Raw genomic sequence first — 20,502 nt, 5'->3', positions numbered from 1 at the left:
GGAATGATCCCCGAGGTCTGTCCTAAAGTTTGGGATCAGTTGATTCCGAAGTCAGCACTGTGCCTTTTTGCATTGCAATTGGTATTAAGTTATAGTTTGGGATTACCTGGAGATGATCCTCAGATGGTACCATACTAGCTAGTACGCTGATCCGTACTAAATTCAAAAGTACGTTGCAATTGACCCATGGGGACTTGCGGTCAGTATAGAAGAGACATGAGGACTCTCTTAAATAAATATCGGTCAGTGATTCTGATCCTTGGTAATGTTACCCATGTTTTTGCAGCCTCTGTTGCTAATGCAGGCTGCCCTGATTTCTCCCTCCCCCCGCAGGTCGTATTCGTACTACATTGAAGTGTCGATGGATGAGATGGACTGGGTGAGCGTAGTTAATCACTCCAAGTACCTGTGCCGCTCCTGGCAGAACCTCTACTTCCCTCCCCGCGTATGCAGGTAACAATCTTCTATACACACCTGTCCACCTGCATGCACACTCACACACACACACACACACACACACACAAAACTGGGCACACTCATATAAGTACCATTTCTTTTGGTTTGTTTTTCTTGTTTACTCTGTTGTGTGAAATACTGTTTAACTTTGTTTCTGCATCAGTAATCTGGCTGACACAGTAAAATTTGTTTGGATCCCCCCAGATTCAAAGGCAGTGCATTGTACCTCTACATTCCTGCACTCTGTCATTGTGTGGTTTAGTACTATTGTTAATGTATTTTAAAATATTCATTAATAACTTTGGGGAATAATGTTTATTACATAATTTGTGGGTGGGGGTGTGGGGGAAGTTGAACTGACAGCTGTTTTTAGTTACAGTGCAGCTGCAGTGCCACTAGATGGACTGAGACTAGATTCATTTTCTCAAAAATAAATATTTCTAAATAAAAGTTCATTTTTATTATCAGTAATAAAAAAATAAAAAGCCTAGATGAATTTAGTTCATGAAACATTATCTGCTTCTATCCACTCATTTCTTGATAATTATGAATGTTGTAAAAACATATAGATTAAAACACATGAGACGGAATACATGTTCTAATATAACTAAGTCCAATACACCGGATTTACAGTGTTTTCCTGTTTTTTAGATATATTTTTTTCCTTCTTTAGCTGTAAACAAGTTCCTGTGATGTTTTTACCCGATCACGGGACCAGAATGACACTTCAGTATAATTGGGTTTACACCCCTTAAAGGGTTAAGTGACTCGCTCCCAGCACACACTTGCGTGTGCTACAGTCCCTAATTCGACCGTGTGTATTCTACATGTCCTTTTTTTACTTTAAGTTAGTTAAACTATTTAATGAAACAAACAAAAAATTGCATCACTCAAAACGAGAAGCATATTTCACATTTTGCCAATAAACAAAAAGAACATATTTTTTTGTTTTTATAGCAGTGCTAATGTCCTCTTCACAACCCACAATAATGCTCACACAGGCTGACTCTGTTTTTTCCTCTGCCTGCTCTCTCCTAATAAGTGATTTTCAGTGCGGAGATGCTTTGGGAAGCTCAGGCCCTCACTTTCCATCAGTTTTCTTATATTGGAGTTTCCCAGGGGTGTGCACAATCCCAAAACACCTCCAGCACAGCTGGCAGTAATGAGTACTCCAGTTAAATTAAAGGGGAGGAATGAAGGCCTCCTGCTGATATCCTGGCTGAATATTAGAGATTTCTTTTTAAAGGTCCACTGATACTTAATTGTAAACTAACAAAGTTGTTTTTGTATGCGCATTAGTTACCAGATTTTTTAAGGCCAAATAATCTGCATAGCAATAGTCATAAACACACACTCTGGAACACAGAGACACACACAAATGCACACACAGACAAGCATACATATAGACTGACACACATCAGGTAAGGAAATAAGACTCCTCCTGCATAGCAGTTTCACCCATTCCATGTTTTACTATGTGCTTGGTTAGTCCCAGTGTATAGGTAACAAGCTCAGATGTGTCTTATTAATCGCTGAAATCCGGAATCGATCAAACTGCTATGCAATGGCAGTCTTATTTCCATCCATGGACACTGACACACACACACACACTCTTGCAGATTACTATGGTAAATGCAGGGATGCACAGATCAAGATTTATTGAGTGATAAGTATAGATGGGTAAGTAGTCAGAGAGAAAGCTTACATGCCATCAGCATTGTGTTTTTAGTGTGACTTGCTGGATATTTGCTCAGCTGTTGAGAGAAGTTCCACTCAAAGGCACCTGAGTTAATAGCTGCATGTGATGAAGAGATGCTGCAGGGAGCCATGAATCTCAGGGGAGCAAGGCAGTCTTGTAGTGGATTCAGGTGCAAGAATAACTAACGTTAAATACAGGAATGGAAATTAGACTCCCATTGCTTAGCAGTTTGATCCATTCCTGGTTTTACTGTGCTGATAAAACACACCTGAGCGTGTTACCTATACACACTGACAAGTCCTAGTAAAATCTGGAATGGGTGAAACTGCTGTGCACAAGGAGCCTTATTTCCATCCCTGAATTACATGAGATAAGCACATGGGCCTGTAGGACCTTTTTATTTAATTTCTGCCTATGAAAAGCGCCAGTTCTGCATTATGTATGTCTACGTCTCTTTGTGTACTGTCTGGAAGCTGTGAGTGTTTTGATTAATAGGTGTACTTCAGCACTGCGAATACTTTATTCAGTTTTGCAGTATCCTTAGATAACAGAAATAACTACCCTTCAGAGTGGTCTGATTTACTGAGATAATCAAACGTATCTGGGTACCTCTAGGGTTGCACCTCTGGAATATTGCATTCTTAAATCATCATTGTATTCTTGGACAGAGTAGAAAGCTGTCATTGTATTCTTGGACAGAGTAGAAAGCTTGTGTTCTTGTACTGCATACATGTTTCCCTTAGTAAAAGCATAGCAAAGTGAAGTAAGGCATAGTGAAAGCATGGATCAACATTGTAAAGCACAGAGACATAGTGTAAGCCATAATACAAATTGTAAACTCTGGTAAATGCATAGTATAACCATGTGAAAAGCATGCAGTAAAATTGAAGCTGCAAACTTCTACAATGGATGTACAAGTTGTTTTGTGTATATGGAGTTTTCTTTCAAAGTGCAAAAGTGTTTGATCCTAATTTGTATGTGCTTTAAAGCTATGACAAGTTTCAAGTCCAGCCGGTCAATAAAAGTTTAGCCCAGGTCAGAAGTCCTGGTGTTTGAGCCAGACTGGGACTTGAATTTGCAGGACCTGAAAATAAAAGGGCGCCTCAGGGCCTTGTCTAGTGTTGGTTTTGTGTAGAGTGTCATCTTTGTTGTGGGGCTTCATATTAGTACTGTACAGATTGATCCAGTTGACAGTGTATCTGGTTATGTAAGGAGAGTGTTCCTGTAGTTTGTCAAACAATTAAATCACGAGAAGCTAACTGTACCTCCTCAGTGTTCGTGTCTTCCCTAACTCATTGATTAGTTTTGCAGTACCCACTTGGAACCATTGTGCAGCCTCTCTTTTGGTGCAATGGATTGTGAATCTGGCCGTGTAATGAGATTCAGATGTCACTCTTCTATTTTCACTTGTATCTGAGAGCATCTTATCCAATTGTGATTATGATATTTCATTATTGAGTGTATCAAGACCCAGGGAAAAATTACGGAACCTGAATGTCTGTCCATTCGTGGTACGTCAGATGTAGGTATTGATTGCTCTTTTATACCACTAGCCATTGTGGGGAGGCATGTTACTGAGAGATTTCTATAAATAAACAGCTGCTTGAGCAAGTCCTAATGAATTGTGTAGCAAAGTGGTAGTTACAATGCGCTTTAGTCTGACTGGAAGGGCACTGGTTAACTCTGCTGGGTTGAGGACTTTGTGTAATTTCTCTCTAGCTGTGTGCTGGTTAACTCAGCTGTGTAATTTTCTCTTCCTGTCTCCATCGGGACGCTACTCTGCCAACACGGCTCACAGATCAAGGAAAAATACACGCTTCTGAAAGTACTGCCATAATTTAGATAGTTTATTCCCAGTTTTTTTCCCCCCTTTTTCTGCAAGAAAAGTTCAATTAATTTGAACTTCCTTAGCTCTTTCTGTGTGTGCATGTGTATGTTTTGTGTTTTAAACTTAAGCCTTTTGCAGAAGTGCAATTTTATTATTGGTTTGCCTTTGGCTCCTAAGACCTCATTAAAGAATCTTGCTACCTCTCTCGTGCGCGCTATCAGTTGGTTGCTGGCTCTGTCAGGTCTGATCCTCTCACTGAAGAGCAGCACTATTTATAACGCTTGTGCCCCCCACCCCACATAACCAGAGCAGGCAGACAGTTTAGAGGCAGTGGACTAGACTCAGTGCAAGGGGCTTTCTAGGAGGTTAACGTGCACCAGACTCCCTCTTTTCAGCCAGCTGACTCACCATTAGGACATATTTTCAATTACAGCTGCCATCCATTAACTAATGTAAGGGCCTGGTTGGAAGCAGATATCTGGACTGGAATGGATCTTCAGAGCCAAGGTTCGGCTCTAAAACACCCTGCCTTTTAGGAGCTGAGAACAAAGTGTTCTAGAAATTAACATCTCCCTATCTGCAAAAGGTTATATTTATGTACACTGATGTCACAATATGATATGTATCCTGATATATACGATGGTCCTAATGGGCTACTTGTGTGATCATTGATAAGATTGTCCAGTTCTTAGTAGCTGATTTGATCGTGACATAAATGGGCTAAATTGCCGCCTCGTCATTTGTGAGTTTTCTTTTGATCATTTTATCATGGACTGTTTTGATAAAAGACAAAAAATTTAATGAGGCAAGGACAGTATGTATTTACTTTTACTGATGTTGGCTGAGGCTTTTCCAAACAACTCTGTTTCATGCCGAGTGACCTCAGCTGTAAGGACTCTCAACTCCTTCTCGGAAAACTTCATTTCCGTGTGCCATAAAGACTTTGCTGCCCTTCCTCTGACATTTCTTGTGTGTTTTTATTTTTGATGCAGCGCCTACTGCTCTCTGTAGTCCTAACTCACCTCACCTCTGTGCTGCAAGTGCGGCCGGCAAATTTACCGATGCAATCATTAAGACCCTCATTATCATAATTGCAGATCATTATTTGTATGGGCACAGTGCAAAATAATTACCTGGCCGGAATGCAGTTTGAATTTTCCATAAGCAGTTATTTGCACTGCGTCTATACTTAGCATCTACCCTAATGTGTCATGTAAAGAACGTATTGCTAAACATTGAATTGTTGCACTTGTTTGGCACATTCAGTGCATTCTCCAATAATTTTTAAATCGTGAATTCAAGTTTGTACGTTTTTTAAATGTGTATTTTAACTGAGGAAGTAGAACCGCATTGCTGGGGCTATTTTTTTCACAGTAAACAATTGCTTATTTCACAGGATTTCACGGTCTAAAAATGGGTATTTTCATTATATTTAAATTGTAAAATATATTATTTATTAAAGCAGGAAAAAATATCTTTGCCACATTCAAAATGGATATTTTTTTGTTATTATACAACAAATGTGCCTAAATGTTTAAATGCTTACCTGAAAAACAGTAAGTACTAAATTGTAGAATTAATTTTATGTGCACCTTTTTAAAGACATTCTATTTTCACCATCAATTAATTATCAAACAAAATAAGGATGATTCTGCCTGCAGTGCAGCGGCTCTGCCACCAGAGGTCTCTGTCATGGCTGGCAGACTCACTCAGCCCTCCGCCACACTCTGCTGCAGGAGTTGAGGAATTCACACTGAATACACCCGCACTTAACACTGCGCCTCCCCTATTCCTGATACAGGCTGTACAAATATTGCCTTTGTATTAGTTTCTCTAAACCAAAGCAACCAATGATTTACTTCCTTATGCACTCTGTTCCATCTATCAGTGTTTTATTTTTTATTTTAATATAAGTGAAGCCAGATTTAGCTGTGTAAATCAGTGTTAATATAAAAGGCTTATGTTTAGCAACTTCATTGCTAGACCCTTGTGCCTTTAGGTTTTCTAGATTTGCCTTATTTAGCTCAAGGAAATAAGAACACAAAGTTATACAATTCTTAAGATCGGAATCTTGTTGTCTAGTAGAAGATAATGTGTTTAGGACTTTTTCTTACCACACATAAAAACCACATCATGCACATACATGTCCTCGTAACCGCATAATAGAAGTTTGAATGGACCCAAGTAAAATAACACTGAAATGGTTTTTCATTATATTGTCAGTCATGTTTTAACAGCCCTAATGTACTATGCCATTGACTAATACAAAATGCCTTGTCTGCCAGGGGCAGCAGGAAAACACCTGCATCTTAGTTCTAATTCACAAAGCACATTGCACAAAACAACTGAGAAAATGTTATTTAGTTCCAGTGCAAAATCCCCCCTTGTTCACTTTAGTACATCTCATGGGCGATTTTCTCAAAGCATTTTCACTAAGCATATGCAGTGTGCTAAATTAACACCAGGGTTTGTCTTTAATGAAAAGCAGTGATGTTAAAAAGCTTCAATAAATATCTTTATTGTGGAGTGCCTACAGTTCACGCACCTCAGTTCTTTCTCGCTAGTTCTTCAGCATCAGCGGTTTGTTTTTAGTTTTGCCAGGTGGCAAATGCTTTATGAATGTCCTGTGAATGACTTCTGTTTTAAACAGACACTAGATGGCAGCAGATACCCATCTTTCTGGTTGTTTTCTAAACAGTGCAGGCAGGCTGAGTTCATGTGTAGTAACACACCCTTAATTGACATTTAAAACCATGTCCTGCGTTAGTAGACTGGATGGCATGTTGCAGGAATAATACTTAAGTAATTAAGTCTTGTTTCGTGACTTATTTGACTCTTTGAATGAATCCTCTTCCCTTGTTTGTTTTTATATGTGCTAGCACAGCGCTGTGGAGTGTGAGGGTAGAAACCGTGTGTTGTAGTGATTTGTCACCTCCTTCTGTGTACCAGCTCGGCCCTGATAAAGGTGATCGATTTAGATCACAGAGCGGTAAGATTTTGTGGGATTAACCCCTGCTTTGATCTTACTGAAGAGTGGAGCGTGGTTGTTGGTAACAGGATTACTGTCCCTCACTTTTACTACCTCCTTGTAGCACCTCTCCCACTTGCCTTCTCTCTCACAGGATAAAAGTAAACCTGGCACCCAATCAGGTTACCTTTCAAAGTTAAACACTGTTCTCTACAATACAATGTGATATCTCTGTGTCAGATATCGCTGATGCATTGGTTTCCATGATCACTTTTTGGTACAGTTGCTTTTAGAAATTCTGTAATAGTTTTACAAAATACATTTCAAGCAGTGTTTGTTTCAGTTCTTCTTCTTCTTCTTCATAATAATAATTAATGGAAATGTTCACGTTGTATAATTTAGGGAAATAATGTAGATATATTTGTTGATTTTAAAATCATAACTATTCTAATGGTTCTGTGATACTGCAGATGGATAGTTAGATTACTCACCCTATATTCCATAAATTGCTGTCCATTTATTTATTTGATTAGTTTCTCAGTTGAGCTGGATTTTAAGGAGTCAGCCAGAAAAAAACACTTTGGCTTTGTACCAGCAGGTAAAAAGATACTCACACTCCCAGGACCAAAGCTTTAGTTAAGGTTTGATATTAATGTATATAATAAATCAAACACAACATTAAACATCGCTGTGATTAAACACATACATCTATTACCGTGTGTAGGAGAAGTGCCAGTAGATGCTGTGAACGCCTGTGAAGAACCTTACTGAGTAAGAGCTCCCACTGCCGGAGATGTTTATTATGGGAAGCGGTGCAGACGGGACACAAAGGACCCAGAATTGCAGATTTAGAAGAAATGAAGCGGATTGCTTCGGTACAAAGAGGGGTGTTTTATCAGTATGCACATAGATCTTATAAACAAGAACCTCACTTTTTTCAATTCATGTTGCTACTAGTTCCTACTGTAATAAGAACTTGGGCGGGGGCAGGGGGTGCGCACGCACGCATGCTAGTTTGCCCAGGTTGTGTCTTGTTTAATTTAGCCACCTCTGCATGATTATATCTATACAGGCCTGGCCCTTTCTTTTACATAAATTGGCCCCTTTTGTAAATACTGTGTTTGAAAGGAAACAGACTTGAACTCAATCTAAATGAAGATTTTGCCAGTTTTGCTGACCAGGTGCTACAGGTAACTGTAAGCAAAGTGAGAGTACCTAGGGGCTGATATGGGATAACCATTGTGTCCTTTTTAAATAAACATATGAACTACAATTTTATTTTAATTAGACAGATGGAAAGTAAATGTTGCTGGTGAATGGTGGTGTAAGAAGGAGTTTTTGGTGCCAAAGAACAAGCTATTCTGCTATTTGGATAGAAATTCCAGGAGGGAGAGGATTGGTGCTTAAAAGGACGTATTTAGAAACCAGTTTTAGTTTTTTTTTTCATATAAAGTAAGTGTTTTTAAGCTTTATTGGTAGAAGATGTTTTTAATACTTTAAAAATGTTAATAAAGGCTGAAGCAGAAAAACCTGCTTGTAGATTAGGGGTGTAATGGTTTACTGTGAATCTTTCTCTACATGATGTATCGTAGTAGAGGTATGTAACATGCTACAGATCCAAAACCACAATATCGCTCATTGTAACCAAGTGGTTTTTGATTGAAGAATATGTGTGTTTTATTGTTGGTATGGATACATACTCTTCATGTCTCATTAGTCTATCATTAATAATGAACTGGAACTGTGTTTTCTTCCGGAGAATACCCTGGGGTGTAGAAATCCGACGTGTACAAGCAACAGCCAGCTGTTTACACAGAAAGGCTTTTTGGCCAAATGCTTACATTTTAAAGTTATTTTTTTGCATTTTCTGTTTCTCTCGAAGAGCCCTCATTTGTTTGGATCTTGTCAAGTTTGATTGATACTTGATGTGAACCGTTTTCATATGGAATACACGCTAATTAGTTTACAAAAACCAAAAAAAAAAACACACCCAAGGCGCTGAACAGATTTGTGAAGTATGCAGGAGTGAGGTACGACTTTGTTAAGCCAGTGTTTCTAACGAAGGAAGAGTATATCCGAGGACTGTTCAAGCTGCATTGACTCAGAGCTGCATAAAAACTGTACAGCATGTGGTCTGTGAGGGGCTCAGGATTGACCTCTAAACCCATACCATTACCATCACCCACACATCAACACCTGTGGTATAAAGTGCTGCCTCTAGTTCACTATCTGACTTGTGCATCAGAAAAAAAACCTGTCCCTAGTCAGTCTTCTAACTGGACCTGCACACCGACATGGCTCCAGTGGGAGTGGATAATTCCTAATGCAGGTCAACAGCAGCACTGACCTGAGTAAATTTATGTCTTGTGTAAATTTACTTAAATGATGGTGTGGTGTAAAGTGAAGTGGCCTTTAACACTATTTGTAAAGACTGAATTTATACAAGCATTATTCTGCTGCAGTCCTTTCTGCGAGGAGCTTGAGGAGCTAGCAGCCATGACAGAGCTGCATGTTCTGAGCAGATGAGCAGAGCTGCAGGTCCTGATCTCTTAACATGCAGAGCAGAAAGCACTAAACAAATCTCAGGACACCCATGACAGCACCACCGCGTAAGTGATGTGTGGCACAGCTGGGCTTGGAGGTTACTATGTTAACACCCTGACCTCCTTGCCTTTACTCATAGCTATACCTGCCCCATACATCAGCATGATTTTTTCAGTTCCTAAACATTTAAGCTATAGGATAAAATATGTCTGAACTTTGTTAAGTTGGTAAAGTTTGTAACCAATCCAAAAAGCCATCACAAGAAGCCGTCCATTAGAGTGCTGTTATTTTTGCTAAACTTTTAGCAAATATTGTAGTTTTTGGAAACACTTAAACATTTAAACTGTGAACAATTGAGATCCCTGATCAGGACCCTGGCGTGCTGTGTGGTGGCGCTGTGCCGCTGCTGCAGTCTGTTTGAGAAGCTGCTGCTTTGAAGGTGAACTGAGCAGAGACCACAGTATCTTTGGCTCTCTGATGATCTCCATATTGGTACAGTGCATTTGGAATGAAGCCTGGATCATTTCAGATATTTTAAGCACACAAGCCTCTCTTGATGCTGTGCCCTGTTTTCATTAACTTTAGCTGTGCTTAGTTTTTCATATAGGAACAAAAATCCTGCTTGCTTTTTCTGTGCACAAAATAATAGGTTTTACAAAACAAGAAATATGCAAACATCCACCACATGGTAATATAAAAGAGGAGACCTGACTACAAGTGATTTAAAATACATTGGTAATACATCACCTGTAATTCATAACATTTCCAAAAAAATGACCCAGCCTGCCAAAGTGCTATTGCTTTAGTCTATTGCTTTACCATGGAATGATCCTGTCCTCTGAAAGCAAAGGTGTGTGTGTGTCTGTATTGTAGTGTAGTGTCTTTGTGTTGTTATTGTATATGTGTGCCCCTCTCTCTGTTATTGTGAATGTCTCTGGTATTGTGGGTTTGCCTTTCACAGTGTTATTTTGATGTGTGTGACTCATTTTGTTGTTCTGATGTTGTGTTATTGTGTGTGATGTATCTGGGTCTGGGCTCTCCTCCCACACCCCCATTGCCTCAGGCTCACTTTAATGTAGTTTTTTCTGGAGTTGTACCTGGCAGGACGAGTGTTCCTGGATTCCTGTGCTGGTAATCCGTTGCTCTGATCTGCATGTTGACGAGCTCCAACTTTTAACAAGCGTGGCTTTTAACAGACAGGCCTGCCTTCACTCCAGCCAATTAGTAAGCATGGATGCCTTCAAGGAGGGGGAGTCTGACCGGATCTGCTAATCCACTCAGGAATTTGAGTCGAGATGAAGACAGTGATTCTGTCTCTGATGCTGTAGAGAAAGCCACTGGAAGCAGTGTGGGGCTTTGGTTAGAGCTTGGAGAGAGACTGGAGATCCTGTATTACTAGTTCCCAATCCTACTCTAACAGTCCCAGGTTGCGTTGTCATGAACACACTTTATAATTTGGGTCCTGTTTGACCCCACTACTCTGATCCCTTGCTTGCTAAATAACCTGGTATCACTGACAATAAATCTTCTTGCTGTTCAAATACATGCAGATTTATTATTTTATTTATCAATATGTCTCACAAGTTGTACCCCACATACTCAACTTGATACTGTTTTTGATAGAGGAGGGTATTTGTCGCTTTTGTGTATTGGGGTATCCATCACAGGGAATATTGGTGGGATACAGGCAGCTGAGCTTGTTCTTGTCTTTTTTACTTGACATGCTGCAAGGAAGCCTCGCCCCAGTGCTGGTGCTCCTGGTCCTGTTCAGCTGTCTAATTGGTTGGCTGTGAATCGAGGCTGTCTCTTAGCAGCCATCTCCCAGATGGTGCAGGACCTGTCTCTGTGCATTGTTTATCTCAGGCCTGGTAATTGCTGTTCCTTGCATGGTGACTGTTCATCTCCAATAGGCCCTGTTTCCCTCAAGGACAGAATAAATTCACAACGGAGCATTGCAGCACAGCAGTCAGTTTACACCTGGGGCTAGAACTCAACAAAGACCAGGGGGCTCCCAAGATATTGGGCTGTTTGATAACTGACATTTCTGTAAGCACCAAGTTTAGACGAGAGACCACTATTGAAGAAAGGATTGTACTGGCTTCAGTGTGAAAGTTTGTTCAGCAGGACATTACATAGGTCCTATTGCAGAATTCTGATCATTAGCAGCATTTAGACAGGCACCTTTTTTTGTGAACTACCAGCTAGTAGATAAAACTTTCAACAACAAAATTGCCTAAACTGCATCTCATTTCCACTTATCCTTTTCCAGGTGGAAGTGCATAACTTCCATTATAAAAGCTTTTATGACTTTTGTCTTCATGAGTTATAGGATTGCAGGACTACTGTCTTGGTGTGTTTATGATGTAATCTCGCAGATAGATGCTGCTGTCCTAGAACGATTGAATACTGATTTACTGCCTTACAAAATCCTCAAGTGTTTCTGATCATAGCAGACTAATGTAGTCCATCAATGTGTAAATTGGTCCACCATTTTTAGTTTGGTTTATAATTTAATGAGAATTCTGCTAAGTGGCTGAGGTACATGACTGATTGTGATGTCACAGTTTGGACGTGAATTCTGAGAGCTGCCTTGGATATAATTTTTCAGTAGAAACTCCGTACGCTACAGTGGGGCTGTGCTTCTGATGTGTCTGGTGCTCTGATTTGCTGAAATCCCCTCAGCAGCCAATAATATTGTATTCTGCACAGTATATTATCATTGCCAGGCTCCGCTCACCATTTATTTGTAGGTTTCACCCCAAAGCTATATTTTAATTTAGTGGTCAATTGGCAGAAATAGCCACAGGAAAGTTTATTAAATCCTTCAATTTGCTGATTTAATTGATAGAAAATGACAATATGCGCTAAAAGAGATTAATCAAAACTTTACTGTATTTTCAGTCAGAAGAAACAACTACGTTGAGATGCATCAGTCTGTTTCATAGGATGCTTTAAGTACTGTAAAGCCATAAATATTTGTGAGCCTTTTGTTGTGTGTTTTTTGCTTATGAAAAAAATACACAAACATTTTTGGCACGAATATCAATTTCCACTAACAATACATACTTTGTATATTGCAATAGGTCATCAACATTTCTGGAACAAAATAGGTTTTATGGCTGTGATTCATCAAATATTGTGGTTGCAGGTATTTATGGCTTTACAGTATGTGCACGGATTACAGATTAATGTGCAGTATTGATACTGGTAAGACTTTCCAAACTGCACATTACTGTAGAACGTGTTCATTCTGGTCATTATACTACCCTCTAAAATTCAGTACGACTTGATGCAAGGTAAGACCAGTTTCATTTGGTGATTCTGGTGTTATAAATCACGAATCCACTCTCAGCCAGTCCCCAGATTTAGGAGCATTCCCGCATATCCTATTTTACCTTAAATGATGGCTCGTGCACAGTAGACTACCCACTGACATAGAGAAGGACATTTACTGTGCATCGTGTTTCTTTCTTTTTACCAGCAGACCTTTATCTTTGTACCTGACTGAGATTTGGCTGCAAGCCAGTCGTGTTATCAGCACAGATGTGATTATTGCATTTATTTATTGATGTGTATTTTTATACACTGCTGGTGTGTGTACCTGAGCTGTGGGCAGGTGGTGTAATTGTCAGTTGGTATTTATACTGTGCAGTATTGTAAGAAGGGACCGGGCAGGTCTGTAGTTGGTGATTAATCTACTCTGACAATGATCTCCACAGAGTAGAAGACAAGGCTAGAGATCTGGTTTGGGAACCGGTTGTCATTTTTAATGTCCTACATCTCTAAGGTTGATACTTTGGTTTAACACCTCCCTGCTGGAAGTATTGACTATGATGCTCACAGAGTGATGTTACAGGGATTACTTTGTAATAATAAGTGTGATATCAGAGTAATGTTGCATCGAGGTTAGGGTTTTTGGTTTGTTTACATCACACATTCCGTCACCCCCTCCTTGCATTTGGTTACACAAGCCACAGATCAGGCAGAGCAACCCGCAACAGGAAGTTTACAGCGTTTTCCTTCTGGTATGTATCTGCAGGGGGTTTAGGGGTGGCATGAGATGATTTTGATCTACAGCACTGTCCACTGCAGTGCAGTTTTGTGCATTCTTCCCAATGCTTGTTTATGGACTCCTGGTTTGTGTGTTCGAGGCATGCACTCCCAATGGATTTGCTTCACTGTTGCGTGTTTATTTCTCCACATAAATGCAGCTCCTGGTCAGTCATATGTGGCTGTTTGGTCCCTGTAGTAGCATCAGGGCGGTTGAATTGGCAGTAAGTCTTCGTGGTGTGAAGCTGAGCATGTCTGATCGGTCCCCATGCTGCAGCCTGTCACAGCTGAAAGCTAACGACTCCTTTCTTTGACAGAGAGAGGGAAAAAGATCTGTTGTAAACACAGCTTTATCTCCATAACAAGTCAGACAAAAGACAAATCAGACTCAATTATTCATGGACTTGTTATCGTGCTGACCTCTTCCCTGGTGCCCTGCTCGATTTGGTGTTTAGAGAAGAATGAGAGACAATGAGATAGACAGGGAAAAGGAGAAAGAAACAGAGTGGTAGAAAAACAGAATGAGAAAGACATTAGTCTTGGCACTCTCACAGGCTGTGGCAGGAAAATTCAAGTGGTTTTGCTTTGCCTCACTGTGGCACAGTGACCCATACTGGTCAGAGGCCAGACAAGGCAACACCTGCTATTTTGCTGGGTTAGACACTAGTACCAGATTGTGAAAAAACAAAGCATAAAGCATTGTGTTCAAAGAATAGTAATGAAATGCACCATCACTGATCAGCTGAGGGGGTTGTACTGTTAAACACCCAGTGTCGTGCCTCTTTTATCACTGCTTGTAATGCTCACAGGAAGTGGGGGTATAGAATGGCTTTCCATCAGTATTGCTGATGATGTGATGGTAAAGACAAAAGACGATAGTAATGGCATTGTGATGATTGATAACTTGCAGTCACTTACCTCTCGGGATGTGAGAAAATGAATGCGCTTTAAACAACTGACCATCTGTTTTAACAAAAGTGTCCTGACGTGAATGTTGTCTGTTGGTGATTGTGTTTGTCAACAATGTCTTGCTGTTCAAACAAGCTTCAATCCTTAACCCTAAAAATAACTTGCATAGAGCTTGCAGGGGCATTGACCTGATGTGCTCTTATGAGCAGAAGATCAGAAAGTAATGTACACAGTGTACTGTAAGTCAGCCATCACAGGCAATATGATATCATATTAAATCAAGCTGCTCCATCCTGTTGACTGTCTTTACCACACATGAAAATGATCTCTGCAATTGAGAGAAAACTAACCATTGGTGCCACCTTCTCTGTGCCCTCGAAAAACAAACAATGAACTCTCATGATGATGATTATTGATAATAGTCTGAGTATGGAGAGGTGTAGCAAGGTCTTCTTCCATTGAAGCAGTGCCGTGAGAAGATTAATGAGTGCCGAGGCATTCAGCTGCATGCTGCTGTGGTTACACACTGCTTAACGAGCTGTGCAGAAACTCGGACAGATTGCGCTCATGAAATGAGCCGTACTAAATAGCTTTGTAATGAGTCTTCTGCTGCAGGCCATTGCAGGGAAGGTACTGGACATTTCCTTTACACCAGTGCATTGTTTATCACCGTACAACTTGGTTTACTGAAAACAATGCATTAAAACCTTACACATTTACCTGTTGTTAATGGCAGTAATTTTATTATGTTTTCTGTGGATTTTACACTATTTGAGTGTAGGTTACCATGGACATTTTTAATGATCTCATATTTTTGTTTTGAAAAATCAATGATGAGTTTTATCATTATTAGTGCGAAGGTGATTTTTGGCAAGTGCATAGTGGTACTATTTCCATCAGTCTAGATGGAATTTAACATTCTTTCTTTCTGTGGTTTTTAAAAACCTCCTGCCAGTGCGTCGTATTCAAATCCCATTAATAAATAGATGTGCCAGCCTGTTATATTCTGACCTTTTGATCTGTTTATTAAGTTGCTGTCTGAAGTTTGAACCATACAGTAAATGAGGCCTTGGCCTCAGTGGGGAAATATTCTTGTTAAATAAATGAATAGATTCTGCAAAGTGAGTGTGTGTCTGAGAGGTCTAACTTGTTGTTGCTGTGTGTTTTCAGGTATATCCGCATCGTAGGCACTCATAACACTGTGAACAAGGTGTTCCACCTGGTGGCGTTTGAGTGCATGTTCACAAACCGGACCTTCACGCTGGAGAGAGGCCTATTAGGTAAGAGACCACCTTTTGGGGTGGGGTTGGTTTACAAAGAGACTAGTACACTACACAATAAAATGGGTCTCAAGTTGGTTTTGAGCAGTGATTACCAGGCCAACACCATCGACACATACAGTACTGTGTGCAAAAGTTTTAGGCAGGTGTGAAAAAATGCTGTAAAGTGAGAATGCTTTCAAAAATAGACATGTTAATAGATTATATTTATCAATTAGCAAAATGCAAAGTGAGTGAACAGAAGAAAAATCTAAATCAAATCCATATTTGATGTGACCACCCTTTGCCTTCAAAACAGCATCAATTCTTCTAGGTACACTTGCACAAAGTCAGGGATTTTGTAGGCATATAGTCAGGTGTATGATTAAACAGTTATACCAAACAGGTGCTAATGATCATCAATTCAATATGTAGGTTGAAACACAATCATTAACTGAAACAGAAACAGCTGTGTAGGAGGAATAAAACTGGGTGAGGAACAGCCAAACTCGGCTAACAAGGTGAGGTTGCTGAAGACAGTTTACTGTCCAAAGTCATACACCATGGCTAGACTGAGCACAGCAACAAGACACAAGGTAGTTATACTGCATCAGCAAGGTCTCTCCCAGGCAGAAATTTCAAGGCAGACAGGGGTTTCTAGATGTGCTGTCCAAGCTTTTGAAGAAGCGCAAAGAAACGAGCAACGTTGAGGACCGTAGACGCAGTGGTCGGCCAAGGAAACTTACTGCAGCAGATGAAAGACACATCATGCTTACTTCCCTTCACAATCGGAAGATGTCCAGCAATGCCATCAGCATCAAAATTGGCAGAAAACAGTGGGACCCTGGTACACCCATCTACTGTCCAGAGAAGTCTGGTCAGAAGTGGCCTTCATGGAAGACTTGCGGCCAAAAAGCCATACCTCCGACGCAGAAACAAGGCCAAGCGACTCAACTATGCACGAAAACACAGGAACTGGGGTGCAGAAAAATGACAGCAGGTGCTCTGGACTGATGAGTCAAAATTTGAAATATTTGGCTGTAGCAGAAGGCAGTTTGTTCGCCGAAGGGCTGGAGAGTGGTACACGAATGAGTGTCTGCAGGCAACAGTGAAGCATGGTGGAGGTTCCTTGCAAGTTTGGGGCTGCATTTCTGCAAATGGAGTTGAGGATTTGGTCAGAATTAATGGTCTCCTCAATGCTGAGAAGTACAGGCAGATGCTTATCCATCATGCAGTACCATCAGGGAGGCATCTGATTGGCCCCAAATTTATTCTGCAGCATGACAATGACCCCAAACATACAGCAAAAGTCATTAAGAACTATCTTAGCGTAAAGAAGAACAAGGAGTCCTGGAAGTGATGGTATGGCCCCCACAGAGCCCTGATCTCAACATCATTGAGTCTGTCTGGGATTACATGAAGAGAGAAGCAACTGAGGCTGCCTAAATCCACAGAAGAACTGTGGTTAGTTCTCCAAGATGTTTGGGCCAACCTACAGTGGCTTGCGAAAGTATTGACCCCCCTTGGCATTTTTCCTATTTTGTTGCCTTACAACCTGGAATTAAAATTGATTTTTTGGGGGTTTGTATCATTTGATTTACACGACATGCCTACCGCTTTGAAGATGCAAAATATTTTTTATTGTGAAACAAACAAGAAATAATACAAAAAAACAGAAAACTTGAGCGTGCATAAGTATTCACCCCCCCCAAAGTCAATACTTTGTAGAGCCACCTTTTGCAGCAATTACAGCTGCAAGTCTCTTGGGGTATGTATCTATAAGCTTGGCACATCTAGCCACTGTGATTTTTGCCCATTCTTCAAGGCAAAACTGCTCCAGCTACTTCAAGTTGGATGGGTTCCGCTGGTGTACAGCAATCTTTAAGTCATACCACAGATTCTCAATTGGATTGAGGTCTGGGCTTTGACTAGGCCATTCCAAGACATTTAAATGTTTCACCTTAACCACTCGAGTGTTGCTTTAGCAGTATGCTTAGGGTCATTGTCCTGCTGGAAGGTGAACCTCCGTCCCAGTCTCAAATCTCTGGAAGACTGAAACAGGTTTCCCTCAAGAATTTCCCTGTATTTAGCGCCATCCATCATTCCTTCAATTCTGACCAGTTTCCCAGTCCCTGCCGATGAAAAACATCCCCACAGCATGATGCTGCCACCACCATGCTTCACTGTGGGGATGGTGTTCTCGGGGTGATGAGAGGTGTTGGGTTTGCGCCAAACATAGCGTTTTTCTTGATGGCCAAAAAGCTCAATTTTAGTCTCATCTGACCAGAGTACCTTCTTCCATATGTTTGGGCAGTCTCCCACATGCCTTTTGGTGAACACCAAACGTGTTTGCTTATTTTTTTTTCTTTAAGCAATGGCTTTTTTCTGGCCACTCTTCCGTAAAGCCCAGCTCTGTGGAGTGTACGGCTTAAAGTGGTCCTATGGACAGATACTCCAATCTCCGCTGTGGAGCTTTGCATCTCCTTCAGGGTTATCTTTGGTCTCTTTGTTGCCTCTCTGATTAATGCCCTCCTTGCCTGGTCCATGAGTTTTGGTGGGCGGCCCTCTCTTGCCAGGTTTGTTGTGGTGCCATATTCTTTCTATTTTTTAATAACGGCTTTAATGGTGCTCCGTGGGATGTTCAAAGTTTCAGATTTTTTTTTTATTACCCAACCCTGATCTGTACTTCTCCACAACTTTGTCCCTGACCTGTTTGGAGAGCTCCTTGGTCTTCATGGTGCCTCTTGCTTGGTGGTGCCCCTTGCTTAGTGGTGTTGCAGGCCTTTCAGAACAGGTGTATATATACTGAGATCATGTGACAGTTCATATGACACTTAGATTGCACACAGGTGGACTTTAATTAACTAATTATGTGACTTCTGAAGGTAATTGGTTGCACCAGATCTTATTTAGAGGCTTAATAGCAAAAGGGGTGAATACATATGCACGCACCACTTTTCCGTTATTTCTTTTTTAGAATTTTTTTAAACAAGTTATTTTTTTCATTTCACTTCACCAATTTGGACTATTTTGTGTATGTCCATTACATGAAATCCAAATAAAAATCCATTTTAATTCCAGGTTGTAAGGCAACAAAATAGGAAAAATGCCAAGGGGGGTCAATACTTTCGCATGCCACTGTACCTGCCGAGTTCCTTCAAAAACTGTGTGCAATTGTACCTTGAAGAATTGATGCTGTGTTGAAGGCAAAGGGTGGTCACACCAGTATGGATTTGATGTATATTTTTCTTCTGTTCACTCACTTTGCATTTTGTTAATTGATAAATATAAACAATTAACGTGTGTTTTTTTGAAAGCATTCTTACTTTACAGCATTTTTTCACACCTGCCTAAAACTTTTGCACAGTACTGTATATATTTGTGATAGTAATACTTTTGACCCATATGTTGAATGTATATATATTCTTATATTTCTTGACTCCATGAGTCTATTGTAGTCATTGAAGCAGCTAGACTAAAAGGGACAGTATCGTTGGAAAGCTTAGAAGCTCAGAGGTTCAATGGTAACTTTTTTTTTATAGCCATGTATGGTTACAATAATACATATAGCAGTGGCCAAACGTGATTATTTTGGAAAAAATATATATATATATATATATATTTTTTTTTAAATATACATATCTTCTCATCTCTACCACATATAGTATTCCTGATCCTGTTGCAACTTACATAGTATGAAAGGAAATGTTGTGGTCTTTCATTTGATATGTTATATGCACGCAGTACAAACTATCCAATAGTTAAACATACATAAATGAGAACTGAAAAACAGGCGGAAATAGGGCTGGGTGTAAAGAGTTAAAAAAAAAAAAAAAAAAAAAATGGCGTGCTTATTATAAAGAAAAGGACCTTTTTCTTCTGCATTCAAAAACTTCACGTCGGGCAATGGCAAAGGCAATGGAGAAAGCTCCGTCTCACAGAGATGAACAGCTGGTCTCCTGAACGCAGCTTATTTTAAAGCAAAACCAGATGATGCAGTAAAAAAAATTAAAAAATAAAATAAATAAATTATATATATATATATATATATATATATATATATATATATATAGATAGATAGATAGATAGATAGATAGATAGATAGATAGATAGATAGTTTTTTATCTGCAATAATTTTGGAATCCCCCCTCCCATTGGCTGCAGCATAAGGGGGAAATCCTCCCAGCACACACAAATGAAATTAAATTCAAGCCTTGTAGTGGTAAGTGGAATGTGATTTAACTGTGGTTGACTTTATTTATATTGAATTCATTTTTTTGCAATATGTTTGTCACATTGAGAACAAATGGTGTCATAGCAAGTATGCAACACTGCTGAGTGACAATGCAGTGGGATATTTATTTCTTTGCTCTGCATACATATTTAAACCATTTCTTTTCATTATTGCCAACGTCTTTAGTCGAAAAGATTATTGTTCCACTTAATTTATACTGAAATACCCATGTAGTCCAATCCTACCAATAAAATGAATCTACATTTGAAATGTTACACGGGTAGAATGTGTTCCATAAAGTAGAGTATTTAATACGTTACTGTAAATTTGAGTACAATTTAAATTATACATTTCCTTTACCTATTTCACTGACCCACATGTCTATCGGTCACACTGTATATTGTGAAAATAATTGTACTAATTTTGCACCAATCAACAACAAACCTTTATTTTATTTTATAATCCTAGCATAAATTTCAGAATACATTTCCTTTAACTTTGCTCTTGCTCTGGGATTATGAGGACCCTCTGTAGGTGCCTGCACTGTTTTGTTGT

General features: G+C 39.8%; 1 protein-coding gene across 2 annotated transcripts in view; it reads left to right on the top strand.

Annotated features, from left to right (window-relative positions):
- LOC121317326 (BTB/POZ domain-containing protein 9) overlaps window positions 1–20,502 on the top strand; it is a 55,376-nt gene that overhangs the window by 10,583 nt on the left and 24,291 nt on the right. For both annotated transcript variants that reach the window (XM_041253141.1, XM_041253142.1), the window contains exons 6-7: window positions 334–453; window positions 15,625–15,734. In XM_041253141.1, coding sequence (XP_041109075.1) covers window positions 334–453; window positions 15,625–15,734 — 230 coding nt within the window. The remainder of the gene's footprint in view (window positions 1–333; window positions 454–15,624; window positions 15,735–20,502) is intronic.

Source organism: Polyodon spathula, chromosome 6, assembly GCF_017654505.1.
Source record: "Polyodon spathula isolate WHYD16114869_AA chromosome 6, ASM1765450v1, whole genome shotgun sequence".
In the NCBI taxonomy this organism is placed as follows: domain Eukaryota; kingdom Metazoa; phylum Chordata; class Actinopteri; order Acipenseriformes; family Polyodontidae; genus Polyodon; species Polyodon spathula.
The sequence above is the reverse complement of the archived record's forward strand: the minus strand, read 5'-3'. Positions and strand labels throughout refer to the sequence as shown.